Source organism: Anas platyrhynchos, chromosome 2, assembly GCF_047663525.1.
Source record: "Anas platyrhynchos isolate ZD024472 breed Pekin duck chromosome 2, IASCAAS_PekinDuck_T2T, whole genome shotgun sequence".
In the NCBI taxonomy this organism is placed as follows: Eukaryota; Metazoa; Chordata; class Aves; order Anseriformes; family Anatidae; genus Anas; species Anas platyrhynchos.
This window is the reverse complement of record NC_092588.1, coordinates 45,825,551-45,842,276: the sequence shown is the minus strand read 5'-3', so window position 1 is coordinate 45,842,276 and position 16,726 is coordinate 45,825,551. Positions and strand designations below refer to the sequence as shown.

At 40.6% G+C, this 16,726-nt stretch overlaps 1 protein-coding gene and 1 long non-coding RNA gene across 37 annotated transcripts in view; one reads left to right on the top strand and one right to left on the bottom strand.

Moving 5' to 3' along the window:
* Positions 1-16,726, bottom strand: part of DTNA (dystrobrevin alpha) — a 218,689-nt gene that overhangs the window by 62,314 nt on the left and 139,649 nt on the right. For all 36 annotated transcript variants that reach the window (XM_072034666.1, XM_072034652.1, XM_072034662.1 and 33 more), the window contains one exon: positions 6,078-6,291. In XM_072034666.1, the coding sequence (XP_071890767.1) occupies positions 6,078-6,291 (214 nt within the window). The remainder of the gene's footprint in view (positions 1-6,077; positions 6,292-16,726) is intronic.
* On the top strand, positions 5,305-6,180 carry LOC140001871 (uncharacterized). Its single transcript, XR_011807524.1, has 2 exons — positions 5,305-5,501; positions 5,998-6,180. It is a non-coding gene; the product is annotated as an uncharacterized lncRNA (long non-coding RNA).

Sequence of the window (16,726 nt, the reverse complement as noted above, 5' to 3'; positions counted from 1 at the left end):
CATTCAAATGTTGAAACGTGCGTTTTTTCCTTGAATCCTCGGAGTCTTATTATAAGGCAGTCCAAGTCCACATCGCACTGGCACATTTATCTATCATCCAAACTCCTCAGCATTACTTAGTAGCTTTGCATGTATCTGTTTAGTAACATCAGCAAAAATACATTGCCATCATGTTAAAAAAAAAGAAAAAAAAGAGACATTCTCAGCCATTATCTGTGAGCTTAACAAAATGACACCTATGTTCCCTTCCAAACTCTACTGATAGGGCTAATGATGGGGACAGATAATACAGTTAGTTTTGTGTCATTTTGAAGTGGAGGTTCTGTAATATTCAGTCTTTACCAGGGAGCATTATGTTTATAAGGTATTTCCTGTTAATATATATATTTATCTCTTAAATAAGATTAACTGCACTGGCAATAGCAATACATTGAAATTTAGCTCTCCATCAATGTTTATGAAATTACTCCGTTGATTGTTGCTCATAATTTTAATGAATAAACTTATGTCTGATCAGAGATAAAAGATTAACTGATCCTGGAAAGACAAAGGGTCTGTGATTGTGTATCCCTCTGCTAACCCCAAAGCAGACTAATACAGTAATATATACATATGTTGCAGACATGCATGGCATGCTCATTTTAGTACATTAAAATACGCTACATGCTTCATGGCTATGTTCATTCTTAAGTCACTCTGACTTTACAAAATGAGCCAGTTTCCTAAGCTTGGCTAGCTAATCTGTAGGGTTCAGTGAATTAGGTTTGGTTTTAGTTCAATGTAATACATAATTTTAAATATTAATTCTAAATATTCTTTACACATTTACAACTCTGCTTTTTGTCAGAAAATCACCTAGAGATGCAGACAAAATGAAATAAATTCACCACTTCAGTATTTAAGATATAAATCTTTACTACATTCTATAAAGCTGGCTTTGGTGCACATTTACTTTTTCATTACATTGTGTTCTCTTTGACTGGCTTCATAAGATTAAAATCCCAGTACAGGAATTTAAGAATTTATTCCAGCCTTCTGCATTTCCTTCCTTTGTTGGTCAGGCTCTAATCTGTGCAAACAAATTGTAGGCATGGCTGAGAATTTGGTCATTTGGTGTTCTTTTGGGGCATGTTACCCTTTAGACCTCTGGGAGTCTTTCTGCACTGTTCTATCATGAGGTTTTTACCTGACTTTAAAAGAAATGTTACACTAAAGAAAAATAAATGCTAAGCGGAAGCAATAGCATTATTAAGAAGCAGTGGAAGAACTTGAGGAAAAAATAAATCCCATGTGGAAGTGCTTCAGATTTAGATATTTTTCCCAGTAGGTTTAGTTACATTTACTAACAGGATTATATTCTTGAGTGGCAGGCTCATCAACTCGCCTTCAGCTTTCCACCCCAGAGCCACTGGCATTTCCTGTACTCAAACAGTTATTGAACAGAGGAAAAGGCAAAAAAAAGATTTCATTTATCTCTTCAATCTCTCAGTCTGAGTTGATTAGTTTTGACATTGTATTTTGTATCGGTCATTTGTATTCATAAAAGCATCACTAGAGCCCATACAAATTCAATTTGCCCTCCAAATATGTATGTGTGTGTGCATACATATACAAATATGCATGCATAAATATATGCGACTGATGAACAGATAAGATAATAGGGCCTAGGACTTTCCAGTATTTCTTGGATCTGGGAGTGCCCTAAGCTGTTGCTGAGCACTAGATGCCCTTGACTGGCAGCAGTGGGACATCACACTGTTTGTGGCACAAAAACAAACGCCAAAGCAGCGGCTCACAGCAGCATGAAGTCCTCTGCTCAAGTCGGCACTCCCTGAATGAAGCTTTAGGCTGGCTAATGCAAAGAGAGATCAATTCTACTAGTGGAAATTGGAGAGGACAGAAAATATTTTGATTTTATAAAGCACCCCTCTTCCAGCAGTTACTCTTCAGTTCCCTACAGAAAAGCACTAGAAGTGTTAATGATGGCACAGGCAACTGTTGGAGCTGATGTGCACTTAGCAGCAGCACAGGATAGAGTACTTAGAGAAGGGAATGATGGCCAGGGCACAAAGGTTACCTCCTGCTGCTTGGGGGAAAAAGGGCAAAAAATAATACATGCTTTTAGACACCAGAGCAGAGCAGAAGGTTTCTTCTCTAAATGTGTGACTGCAGAGAGAGATGGACTCTCTCCAGAGCAAGGAACCCCCCCAGACTGCTTGATAAACTTTCCCCTGGTGCTCTCCATCAACTCTTTGTGTTACCTTTTCCAAAAGTTGGAAAATTTCTTCAGTTATGTGTGGACCTCCTACTACCCACATTAATTAGGGCAATGACAGCTGTAATGTCAGAGGCTGTAATTACAAATTCCCATTTTCACAAATAGGTTTCAGGGATGAAATTATTGGAATCAAGCTAAATTCTTTCATTTTGGAAAGCAAAATTTGTAACAGGCAAATCTCTTAAATACACTGTTTTGCAGGACTTCATTCCTAAAAACCAGCCAGACTTTATCACTTCCAAAGATTAGCAAAGGTGTAGAAGAGAGGCAATTAAACACTTCACAGCTCCAAATGAATGGCCAAGCAAGATGTTATATTTCCAAAACAGATACTAAACATCTTTACGTGTTGAACTCAGCATGGCTCTAATGTACATTTGATTAAAAAGGGCATATATTTCCTCTTTTCTCTGCAGAAGCCTAGCCCCTACAACTAGATTTAGTTTGTTTCATCGCCCAGAGCTCACAGCTCCAATCATTAGACAAATGTGTCAAGGAACAGAAAAATCTGCTATGATCTTGTCAGTCAAACTTTGCAGCAAGAACAGCTGTATTGCAATACTGAGTAAGTGCTGAAGATGACCTAGCACAGAATATCTTACAGTCTGTATAATAAGAGACTTTTTAGGAACTGTTTTATTGAATGAGGCTGACAATCCACCTAGCTGGCTGTCCAGGCTTTGACATGTCTTGGGATGATTTTTTCTGAGGTTTGAACTTGTCATCCTGTTACATAGCACTTTTGTGCCAGAGAAGGAAGTATGCTATTACTCCATACAGCCAGTTTATCACCTGAGGCCTCAAAGCAAAAGCTATTGCCCAATTTTCATGTGCAGTTAAAACTGCAGATCAGGCACATTTTTGTCCAGAATCTTTAAAGTCAGACGTGTTCACTGTTTTTTGTCTATCAGGGTCCTTTATGACATGATAATGAATTTCATACACTGGGGCAAACTAATTGGAATGGCACTTGTGTCTATGAACTTTGATTTTGTTGACTTGCAGTTTTATGAGGTTGCATTTTGATTTTGGCTTAGCATGATGGAGTACCACTGTCAGTGTAACATGAAATCTCACACACTGTAATTTCTCCTCACTTTTTCCTTCCTTTGGGATCAAGCAGTACGGAGATATAATTATCTGCAGGCCTAAGGAATCCCCAGAGACATGAAAAAATCTGTGTTTCATAGAGTTGGGATGAATTCTCAGTACTGGCAGTAGGCAAGCTTGCCAACACGCCATGGCATTGCACAACAGTTCCTCTGAGGCTTGCTGGCCAGACTCTAGCTCCTGAGAAGAAAACAGTATTGCAGACCTAGAAAAATGCCCCCTGCCAGAGGGCAGAGAAACCTGCCAGGTTTTCAGTGGGCTATAAATGAAGGAAGAAGCTCTGTTTAAAGCTCAGAGGATCTTCAGCCTGTTGCTGACAGATTCCCAGCCTAGTACACATGGGGCAGTACACATTGACTAGAGCAGAATAAATGAGAGAGTGGTTAGGCATGTTGGATTTCAAATCACATATTCACTTGTCCCTTGTTGTCCTTTCATACATGCTAAGTGACAGACTCCACTTCTCCACTCCCTTTCTTTGCATTTCACATGGGACACGAGGAACCGAGCAATCTCTTCTGGAACTGCCCAGAGCACAGCAGGAACAGCTTTTGCTCTTCATAGCCACAGACACCAAAAAAGTCTGTGATAGCTTTGAACAGCATTCACATTTATACTGAAGAGCTATTATGCTGTTTTGGTCTTAGAAAGCTGTTCGGCTTTTTCTACGGTTTGTTTTTTGTTGTTGTTGTTGCTGTTGTCTGTGTTCATAGAATCAAATGTGATCTTATTAACATTCATTAAAGAGAAGGAATAATTCCTCACAATCTGGAATTTTAGATGGCATTTGAGAAAGGCTGCCCATTTCCTGAAAACACAAGGCTAAAAAACTAAGGAGTAAACCCAGGTCAAAGCCAACAGGACTATTTCAGGGGTGACTACTGGGATTTCAGCATGACTCATGCACCTAATAAAACCCTTGTTCCCATCCAAGAAGGCTCTAGGGTAATTTAGTTTAACTGCCTGGTTTCTTTAGATGAGGGAAGGACATGGAGAGAAAGAACCCGACCTAATAGCCCCACACCTGTTTTCTTCCTATATCCAACGTATGGCTTCTGTGTGAGCATGGGACCACTAGAAAAGGCCTTGCTCCTCCTTCTCCTAACTACTAAGTCAAATGAACCAAACACCAGATATTTGGAGCATTTCAACCAAGGTCATATGCAGCCGGTACCCTTCCTGGACCCCAAAGCAGAGTGTGTTTTCCTCAGGGCCCTCCGGCTGTCTCTGCCCTCCTGGGAAACGCATCTGTGCGCCCTGCCTGGAGGCAGCTGCATGAGGAGGACTGCCTCAGGGTTACAGCCTCCTCACCTGCAGGTCCTGACGGGAGCCCCAGACAGGTCACAACACACAGAATGTGTGATGTTGTGCTCAGGGAAAGCAAAACCGTGCCCTTCAGATTTTCTGTTTCCCTACAGAGGAGTAAAACCCTTCCCTCCATTTTGCTGCGAGCAGCCTTGACATAGAGCTGACATCTTTACCCCCACTGCAGAGAGCTACAGAACAAGCACGTTATCGCAGCTCTTGCTTCTACGGCCCTGGGCCTTGTGTTTATCAGCCGGGAAGCGTTTTGCTTGCAGCATGCACCGATGCACGTGTCCGGCCATTTCCATTGTCCTTTAGTGCTCTTGTCACAGCCGCAACGGCATAAATTAAAGCGCCTGCTCCCTGTTTTACTGCCCTTGAGAGGGGAAAAATATTCCTGAAGGCTCCGGTTTCACAACTGATTGACTTCTTGTTTTTCCCTCGGAGCGGCCGGAGGGGAGGCTGGGTGCAGCCCTGTCATGTGGAACAAGTACTTTTTCTCCCCGTTGCCATGGCGACTGAGCCGCCCGGCTGATCTGGCTCCAAAAGGTGCAAGCCAGCACCAGGCCGTCAAGCCAGAGGATGGAAAGGGGAGGGAAGGGGAAGAGAGGGGCAGCATCTTTATTTTAGGGTGTCACGACAGCATTTTCAGCTGGTGAATTTTCAAAATATAAGCCATAAAGAGATAAATTGCAGATATAACCACTGTTCTCCAATAATTTGTTTCTGAGTATTTTGAACACGGCAGTGTGGGTTGATGTCTACATATCCACTAACTATAATATGTATACAGGGTACACTTGTTAAGGTAAGTGGCTCGCTCTATCTTGAACTTTTCTTTTCTGTAATACAGGTCCCATGCAGTAATAAACAACATGAATTTCAATTTCACCTCCTGGTCTTTATCCTATTTCTGTCATGGTCTCAAAATCATGCTGCACTGGCATGAGCCAGAAAAAAAAAATTGCTTACAGCTGCAAGAACTTGCAGGAAAATGAGCTCTTTCCAAATAATGAGCTATTAACCCCTGTCACTGCTGCAGAGTCATTGCAGTGGTGTCAGCCACTGCTATGTCAATAAATAACTACGCAAATTAGAAGTGGATGTAAATTCGTTTCTGTAGATAATTCCTCTTTGATATAAACTGGAACAAATCTGAGTAACTGGATGAAAACACAGTTGTGCTGAATTTGGCTCAGCAGAAAGGAAAGTAGAGGTCCTTAATTTTAGGTTCTCTCCCTAGTTAGCACTATTCACATGCTCATTATTTGGGTCAGAATATAGCTTGTTGAATTGTTTTCCAGAGATATTTCCGGAGCTAGCAAAATCCTTTTGCCAGTCAGGAAAGGAGGGAAGCCCGTGTGGGTACTGAAGGCAGACTTACGGATCAAAGGCCGCCAGCAAGAAGTTCAGCAGTAAGCTGATGGATTGCTCCACATTGATCTGGTGAGTCGTCGGCATCCGTTTGTTGAGCTGGTAGAAAATCGTCGAAATCACAGCTTCGAGGCGAGCCACGTTCAGTTCGATGTTGGGGTCCAGGTTGTTGAGGGCGTTTTCTCGCAGTGCTTCTATCACGTTCCAGATGTCCACCAGGTGCACTAGGGGACAGCACACAGACAGTCAGGGGGACACACTCCTGAGCACACCACACCGTGGGGATAACACCATCATGCAGGACATGATCTTTGGATAATGAAATGAATGAATGCGTTTTCCATCATTGAGAATTAAACTTGGCAAAGGGAAGAGCAAATAAAAATCAAATCCGTTAATATGCAAACAATATATTGATATAATTAGCTGCAATAAGTACAACTTCAGCTCAGGAAATCACTTCTCATTGTATAAAGTGTTCAAGTAAAAATCTATATTTTACTGAAATCACTGGAAGGTAAACATATGCTAATTGTTTTTCTGAACCATGCCTCTATGAATACCCATTCAGAAATTACTCTTAGATATTAATTTGCATAGCAGATGGGCTTTTCGGAAGATCCTACGAATACTAAGTGCTTAACACACACTGACATTTTGAAAATTCTTTTCAGCAATTTGTACTGAAGGCAAAATATTTTACAGAAACAGAATTGCAATTGAGTCAGGGTAGACAAGCCACATTTAAATAAAGTACACATAAGGAGCAATCCCAAAGTCATATTTTGGTCTTCTAAATATATTTGCCAAATGATTTGTTAAATCTCTCTCTTTGATAAAGTCCTGGTCTAAGCTGAATTTCACAGGGGCTGGTTTTGCCTGCAAGGACAGCTTAAAGGACAATCTCTGCTCAACCCTCACATTGTATCTGAACAAAAATCTTGTTTGCGTAGCACTGTTATTGTGACAGTATGATCAGCTTGCTGCAAATTGGCATTTCTTGAAATGGTGGACCCTGCCAAAAATTAAAAAAACCCACACTCATTCGAAATCTGGATTTAGTTCAAACTCGAACTCAAAGAATCATCTCTCTCTTTCTCTCTCTCTCTCAGTCTTAAGTATTACCTTCTTTCCTACTAAATCTTCAATGGAAAACAAACCATGAGGCTCAGGGTGAAAATTCTCTCTTTTTACTAGATAAAGTACTGCACAGTTCCTATTACTTAGCATGGCGATATGTCTTCGTTTCAAGAGCCACCCATATCTGGAATCCACCATTTTATTGTGGATAGAGAAATTTAATTCTAATCCTCATCATTATATTTTTACTTGCGTGGTTTGAAGGCAGTGTCTCAGACAGCAATGTGACATGATAGTCTGGTGGCAGAGAAATGTAAACTGTCACTAGCTAGATAAATGAAACCAGATATACATGTATTGTCTTTTTACTTAGTCTAGAATTTTTCCCAGTGATTGGGTTTCTTTCCTTCTACCTTAGGGAAAAAAAAAAATCTGCTACTGCCGTGTAAGCTGCAACACCCAAGGAGGAAAACAGAGCATACAGGTGAGTGACAATAGCAGCAGCAACTACTTCAGGCATTATACAAAGCACTTTTCCACTTGATTGGGAAAAACTGCAAGATGTTACACTTAATTGTTTATTTGGCCTTTGTACTAGAAACTTCTACGGCTGACCTTGTATGCTGTCAGGAGATTGTCTTGAGAGACGCATCCTGAATTAAGCCAGGCAGGGGATCACACTTCTCTTTGGATCCTTTTAATACAGCCATGCCCATTCCCATTCAACCAGTTTTTACTGTCAAGTAGCCACTAAAATAATCCGGGTAAATGGGAGATGAACAATCCCAAGGAAGACAGCTGGCACATAATACCTGCCCCTTTTTGGGAAGCTTCTCCACATGGCTCAGGGGATGGAAGAAGTCACCAGAAAGCAGGCCATTGGATGGTACAGAAGAGTTTTTTACAGAGAGAAGAGTTAATGAGAGTTTTCCTGGGCCACCAGTATAAGGCAGCCAAGGAAGAAATACAGAGCGATATGCTGAAAGATGCAGCTAATAGCCAAACCATGGGCCTGTATTTTGTGGCCTTATTAAGAAGGGAAAGGCAAGCAGAAAGCAGAAGGCCAAGTGTGATATTTCCCCCAAGGTCTATCTGCCGCTGTCCATGAGGATGGTCCCTGGTAGTTCAGACGAGTAGACGAAGGAGAAGGTCCTGCCACAAGCAGTGTCACCAGGAGGGCTTCTGGGTGCTGGGGTTTGCATGCAACCTGTCAAACCTGGGCTGCAGCTACACTGGAAAGGTGGCAATGAGAGAAATTACAAGGCATAAGGAACAGCAGAAAGGGAGACATACGTATGCAGATGGCTAACCTTAACTTGAGGCTCCACTAACAAGAGAGCAACCCCAGAAAGAGCATAAACAGGGTTACTAGATGAGCAGCACTGCTGACAGAGGCAGAAATTACTAGGGCAACCCTATCATAAATACTGAGTAAGGTTGTAAAATCAGCACCATTGTGGCCAGTGGGAAAGGAATAAGACTGGTAAATGAAAAAAAAAAAAAAAAAGAAAGAAAATAAAACATGGCAGTGGAAAAAGGGAACATAAAGGGTAATAAATCATGTCATCAGGGCTGCTTGAGCGTACATCTCAAGCAGCCTCAAACTTGATCGGTGCAAATGAACAAACACAGAGATAAACCCCTTGTCCTGGCCATTTGCATACCTGGTTTACTTCTGCAGTTGTGGGGAACTGCAATGGTTTTCCTAGCATTGATAAAAGGCCATCCAGGAAGGATGAACCAGACATCCAGGCTCCCTAACAGTGAGAACTGAACACAGCATTCTAACTTTAATTGCCGCATCCTATTAGCAGAAAACACTTGAATAAGAGAGCATGGAGGAAAACACCTGGCATAAGGAATGAAATGGAAATGGGGCATGGTGTCTTTATTCTTCATGTGATCCAGTACTGATATTATGTGGCCGTCTAATTTTCATGAGTTTCTTCTTTTCCCACTGATACTATATTTCCCGTAAGATAATCATACCCAGAGTTAGTTTCGGTGATGGTCCTCAGAATGGAAATATCCAGAGGCTAGCAGAGGTGGGACTAATAATATCAATACACTAACACATTTGAGAGAAAATATTGTTTTTAGCACTAACTTTAACTTGAAAGACTCACAGGCTATCCCGGTATTCATTGGTATGCCACAAAGGTAGGGCATGTGTCTAAGAAAGTGATTTAGTGGAAATTACATAGCAGTAACTGTCCCCCACCCACCATAAAGTATTAGTCTCAAGGAACTGCTGTGCGTTTGCACCATAAATAATTTCACTTAGGCTTTTTTTCCAGAAACACTTTGGTTCCACTTGAAGCCAAATAAACAACAATCCTACTGCACCATTTTATTTTTCATTTTACTCATGAATTTCTAATCTCTTTACAGAGGCTAGAAAGCAACGCTTCCTGGAGGAGGAAATGAAAGATGGACAAGATCCAGACTTTTTAACAAGATCTGCTAATTTTAAAAATATATGTTTAAATGCCTAGCAGAAAACCACAAGGAGATATTGTTAGATTGCTGTACGGAGGACTGAAGACCCTGGCCTTTACTCAAGTCAGTTGTTATGGGCAGGATTTTTCCCACCTGAATTTAAATGTTAGAAAACAGATGTCAAGTGTCAGCTGGTGATCAAGGCTCCCTCTACGACTGGTGAAAGGAACAGGCATCCAAAACGGCTGTTTGGAGACAAGTGGGATGAGCAGTGCTTTGAAGGTGCCTCTGTTTCTTCATTGACTACAAAGCGTGCGGGAGCTGTGACCTCAGGGCTGGCAAGGTTAACGGAGACGAATCCCGCACCTTGTTCTTTAAACGTCAAGAAAAGATGCCTTTTCTGTTCTGACTACCACATGGCCTAGAATAATTAGTTTTTACAGAAAATATGAATAATAAATATTGTGATCTGTATAAATAGCTACCAGATCCTGTCATAGCCACAGCCTCCGCATCCCTTGACCTAGCACAGATTGCATCTGGGTCTAGTACCCTGCTGAATACTATTTTTAAAAAAAATTACTCACGTAGTAAGCAGGCTTAAGTATTATACCATGTTGCTAAGTCAACCTATCAATGCTGGGAAAAAGCAGACAAAAACACAGGCCTCTGTAAGCTCCTCTTTATCCATTTGTACTATTAGAAACTTATGACAGTATCAATCTACAGCTAATAAGGTATCTGTAGGGTCACACCCTTTTTAATACAAGAACAGAATGATAATCCTGAAAACTCTCATTTTAATTTTCATCCTCTCTGTTGCCCATTTCCTACAGCATCTGTTATGCCATGTATTTATTCATCCATCCCAGAGATTGTCTTAACCTCACTGAAGAAGGCATTTCTCCTCACTTTGTACATATTACACATAGTGCAATAAAACCTGAATCTGATTTCTAAGTATTGTGGTGATAGGAAGTTTGCTGCAAAACTAGCTTATGGAAGCAAGAGAGCATTCTTTCCCCTATAATCTGACCTAATGCCTTCAACAAAGTCAAACCTTCCAAGTTAATTCTTATCTTTTTTTTTTTTTTTTTTTTCCTTCACAGCTACTGTTGCTGCTTTTGCTGCCTTGCCCACATTTCCCCCTAAGAAGGGGATTACCCCTCAGCATGAGGAAGATGCCCTTTCTGAAATGGATCTCCTAAGCTGCAGAAATCTGGCAGTTGTTTTTACAGTGCCACCAAGCTATCATTAGACATTAGGAGAAAAAGCAGCTTGTGTATAGCAACTATGTAGAATAAAGCAACTCAAAACCATACAGCCCAGCCAAACTTCAAGGACTCTTCAGGAAGGCTGCCCACTCTGTACACTGCAGAGCTACCCAGGTATAGCAAATCTTCCTCATCTGCCTGCTGTCTGGAAAAAATGTAGCCAATTTCCACAAGCAAATGCTCAACTAGCATTTCCCCTCCAATTTTTTGTTGTGATTTCTAAAGTCATGGCTATGCTAAACATCTGCATTATTAGATCTTTTACAGCAAACACTGTCTGCTAATTTAACGTTTATATGAGATTAAATAATATTTAAAGACTGCCGAAGTTGTTTCCGTATTTGAGCACATTCAGCAACAGACAGTGATTAGTGAATGTAAATAAAATTCAGTATCCGTTCAGACAGAAGTGGGACGAGGCAGATGAACAGCACTGCAGATGGCTGCCCTTCACTTCTCCACAGCAATTGTTAGTAACAAATGCACACTTTGAGGAGACACGGCCCAAATTGCAGAGAATTAAATTTAATGCATGAAAATACACTCCAAATAACAAATGCTATTTCCTTCAGTGAACTCCTTCACCTGTTAAAACAATACTTGGAGAGTGACTGCTACCAGCACGTTGTAAATGAATTAGTCTGTCTCTTTTGCAGTATCTAAGTGTGGATGGAAGACGTCTGACTCACTTTGAAGGAGTTTTGCATTTTCCTCTAACTGAAAAGCTTTTAGAGATACCCCTGAAGTTTTACATCCTGCCCTTCTGCCTTTACTCGTGTTCAGAACATCTTTTCCTATCACCTTTTACTACTTCATTACAATGAAAAACAGTAATTAGAAGTCACAGTGCAGAATTCCACCATCCTACAACTCTGTCAGCGGGTTGATTTGTGGAGGAGGTGTAGTCAATATACTGGGAGAGAGGAGAATTTTGGACAAAACGATGTTGTTTACTACAAATATACATGGTAGTTTTACTGATTTTGAACTTCATTCTTTAGCTTCTTCATTAGGAGAAAATCAATGTATTTTTAATTTAATGGCTACTTACAAGTAGTAGTTTCCTGTTTGGCAGATAAAGATGTATTAATAGCCAAAATGTGAGAGAAGAGATGGACTACTCCCATTTTTTTCAGCTTAAAGCAAAGAAATTAAAGTTTATTTGTAAGGTGAAAAATGAAGTCTTGTTTCCATCATTTGGTTTATTTAGAATCACTGTGATATACAGAGGCTGTGAGATATAGATAATCTTGGATATATCACTAATCTCAAAGGAAGATTACTTCAAACATCAGTTGTCAAGAAATGATGTTGCTCTAAGCAATCATATAAAAGAAAACTAGTGGAAGTTTATCTTCTAAGAAATAAATACAATAAAACAAAACAAAACAAAACAAAACAAAACAACACAAAACAAAACAAAACAAAACAAAACAAAACAAAACAAAACAAAACAAAACCAGTCTGTCTGCTTAAGCTTTCTTAGCATTAAACTGATCTACTTATGCAAAAATCCTCATCTCTTCTACCACATTTTTGGTATTCCACCTGAACCATGAACTCTACAATGCTATCTTTCCATTTATTATTAAATGAACGTGGAAGAGAAGATTACATTTAATCAAACACGGGAAGCGACTAAATTAGGGCTTTAATGATCAATTCAAAGTTACTTAACATACAGTAGGTCTAACTAAATCTAAGTTAAACATGCCAACAGAATAGCTACAACAGAATTCTGCCTTGACAGATTTTTGTTTGTTGGTGAATAGATGAAAAACTTTTTAAAAAGCATTTATCTCAATTATTTCTAAAATCTAAGGTGACATTTCATTAAAAAATTTAGTTCAGCAATGGTCTTACAGACATGCCTGAGCTTAAACATACTAGCACTGTCACTTGAAATCAGTGGCACTTGTATGCCAGGTATTTCACACAGATTTCATTAAAAGTGACAGGTTTATGCTTCCTTGTCCTAACAATACGCAAAATATTATAAAATATGTTAGATGATTCTTCTTTTTCAGACTAGAATATGTGAATGCATCGCAAATCAGGGTGTTGGAGCCGTTTGTCATCATTGTTGTTATGAAGCCCTGGAAAGTTGTTCACTCTTCCTGCTCCTCTCCTCTTTCCTGCTGCCAGGGGGGTAGCAGAGCACTGCGCAAGGTATGTTTTCCCACTAAACGACACCTCTTTGTGGCCAAGCTGTCCCTCAAATCCAGCAGCCACAGCATGCTAGTGAAAGCTTTATCTACGTGTCCTACCACTATGCAGACGAATGTGCCAGCTACAGTGGTTTGCAATGTTTCACGTTTTCTGGTGCCAAATTACATGAAAAAGAAAATATACCATGGTGTTGCTGCTGCTCAGGGCGATAAATGGGGTATGCAGCTCTTTGGCTGGGTATGTCCGGTGACAGATGCCACCCTACATGGCCTGGCACACCCAGGCTATGCTCATTTCCCAAATATCTGAGCCTGCGCTCTGCCTACACTTGGAAACATCCTCTATGCTCCTATTTCTGCTCCCACATCTCTTGAGCTCCTCCTCTACCTCTCTTATCTACCTTTCTGCTGCCAGACAGTTTATACAGCACAGGGATTTCTAGCACAGCTGGGCACCCATTAGGCAGCTAACCCAACAAGCTTGGTGTGCCCTGGGCTACTTCTGACTGCTCTGAAAGCTGTTAACATCTCTTGGGCCTTTGCTTTCCAAAAAGTGAGAGTAGTGGACATCTAGGTTGTCAGTGCATATATGAATTTGTCATTATCAAAATGTGTTTCATTGCATCTTCCTGCCACTTCAAGGGATTTCGAGGTTTTGTAGATGTAGTGATTGCAGAGTAAACACTATAAGCTTAAAAAAGTAATTAAAAAAATGTTCAGAATGCTTACTGCCATGCTATTCCAATACCCAAATGCTTTAATTTCTACGGAAAATTCAGGGTACTACACAAAAAGAAATCTAAAGAGTTTAGATATCTGTGTTGTAGCTCTATATAATAGTTTGAAATAGGATGATTCACTGATAAATTGATAACCCAGAGTAACCAGAGCCAATATTTACTTCTTTCTTTGTAAAATTGAAGTCTTGTCAAAGACAGCCCATCTGGAGCTGAGTTTGGCAGGGGATGTAAAGGGTAACAAGAAAGGCTTCTACAAGTACAGCAGCAGCATAAGAAAGATCTGGGAAAATGTAGGCCACTGCCCTAATACTGGGGCTGAAGCTGTTGGACACCTTCATTAATGGCCTGGATGATGAGACAGCGTGTACCCACAGCAAGTTTGCAGCTGATGAAAAACAAGGAAAAGGTGGCTAGTATACCTGATGGTCGTTCTGCCATTCAGAGGGGTCTGGACAGGCTGAGTGAGGTGGGACTGTTCAGCCTGGAGGAGAGAATGCTCAAGCAGAACTTATCAGTGTGTATAAATATTTGATGCAAGGGAGTAAAGAAGATGGAGCTAGACTCTTCTCAGGGAAAGGACAGTGAAAGGATGGAAAGCAATGGGGCACTACTTAAAATTCAACAAAGTCCATTTAAACGTATGGAACAAAACGTCAATGTTAAGGCCACCAAACACTGTGATAGGTTGTCCAGAAAAGCTGTGGAGTCTCCATCCTCATAGATAACCCAACTGGACATAGACCTGAGCAACCTGCTCTAGGGTGACCCTGCCACCTGTTGAGCCACCGATTTTCTCTAAAGACATCGATCAAGTAAGCTGAGCTCCAAGTCCCTTTTCTGATACATGCAGACAAACTGGAAAAAAAAACAAAATCCCAAAACCAACCAACCAAACAAAAAAACAAACAAACAAAAAAACACAACAGAGCCTGCCCTGAGGCACCTTGAACACTTGAGAAAGAGTCTTCTGCATCCTCAAAATGTTTTGTGTCAGGCATACAGAGGGCAGGTGTGTGGTGTACACTAGCTCAGCAGAAAGCTGGAGTGAGGCAATCCACTTCTGCCTACCCCCCCCACTGACAGATACCCACAGTGAGGAGTAGTGTGCGGATAAGTAACTAAACACTCAGACCAGCCAACTGAAACATCCTTCTTCCAAACTACGGTGCATAGGGAGCAATTCAGACGTTCTTGGTCTCCCTGACTTCATGCAGCTCACCTGCCCACATGGCACACGTCCCAGAGGACAATCTGGACTTTGTGCAACATGGAGCTTTGAGTCAGTCTGCCCAAGCAATGTACTGCCCGGCAGGACTGGGGTTGTTTGTGCATGTGCAAGCTAACTGCATGCACGGGAGATATTTCTGAATGACTGCTAAAGCTGGATGCTGGATACCTAGAAATCCGTAGAACATGATGCATAGAGCTGAGGCACTGACTTTTTCTGGGGGAAAGTTTTAAATCTTCTGTCCACATATCCAGGCTTGCATCCTTGTATCCTCGCCTATTGTTTTGCCCAGAATGAAAAACGAGTTATTGCCAAACCTTTTGAGACTCTGATCACTACAGCACATTAAACCAATGTATTCTGTTGGAAGTGTCTGTCAACTTGGCCAAGAGCTATTAATGAGATAGAACTGCTAGGATAACTATACACTGAAATGTGGTCTTTTCATCTTTAATATGGCACCTGAAAAAGCCACTAAGATTATTTGAAGATCTCCGGTAAAATTCTCCTCTTCTACATTAATTTCACTTACAATAAAAGCCCCTTCTCCCCCTGCTGTCATTTCCTGCCTATTTTGTCTCACCTAAATTAACTGAAGACCGAAGGGGTCTGTGTGGGTGGCAGAAGAGGCCATCAGTCTCCCCGGTGAGCACAGCTAATGACAGTCGATCCTGCAAAGGGGAGCGGTGGGTGAGGCACCCTGCAGTGCTGGGATGGGGAAAATGCTTGTCGTGTGCTTGTCACCCAGCTGCTGGGAAAGTGGTTCTTTTTATTTTATTTTTTTTAAACACACTTGGAAATAATCTATTCAAAATGCTGTATGAAGTATGGCATATATAAAACTAAATAATAAAAAATGTAACTCTAAGCCCCTTAATATTTTTATGAGAAATTGGAAAGAACACAGTTAAAATGCTGCGCCATTGCTAAGGATTCACAAAGCTTAGATCCTTTGATTACATATCATTTACCTGTTTTAAAAGGTGAACACATTTACGAGTTAAAGATGAAGTCTCAGTATCAGATGTGTTGATACCCATATCCCATACTCAGAAAGTTTATAAATTTAACCCAAAACAGACAGCGGTATTCCTATATTATAAATCTCTATGATGTTTACATCCCACCCTAACAGCATTCCAATAAGAAATGCTTCATTTGAGGCACTGTGCAATCAGGCCTCAACCTGACTGAACAGTTCCTTCAAGTGGGTTTTGCGAGTGCCGGCCTTAAAATAGCCAAAGAATTCACAGGGACATAAGGTAACAAATTTTGGTCAGTAAATACAGATGGTACACAACAGATTACTCATTTCTGCTAAAATAAAGGGTGATTTGCCTTACATCAGAGTTCATAATTTGTTTAGTAAAATATTACTATTTCAAATTTTTGATTAGACATAATGCTCCTGTACTATACTGCAAAAAAAAAGCAAAAAAAGCTTCTGTACTCCCCAAAGGAGGCAAAAATGTCTCCAGGGTGGGGTGTTACCGTATCTGCAGCTGATTTTCAAAGTACCGTCTCTGCTATATGTATCTGGTGACAGAAACTGGATTATGGAGATTTTCAAAAAAATGTTTCCGGAAAAAAAAATAAATAAATATGGTTCTGCATTCCTGTTTATGAGATTAAACTAGAAGTTCAGAAATGACTGATTTGAGTGGCAAACCATAATTTTACAGCCTGGCACAACTCAGATTCTGTGTAACAATCCAAGGCAAAATAGCTTT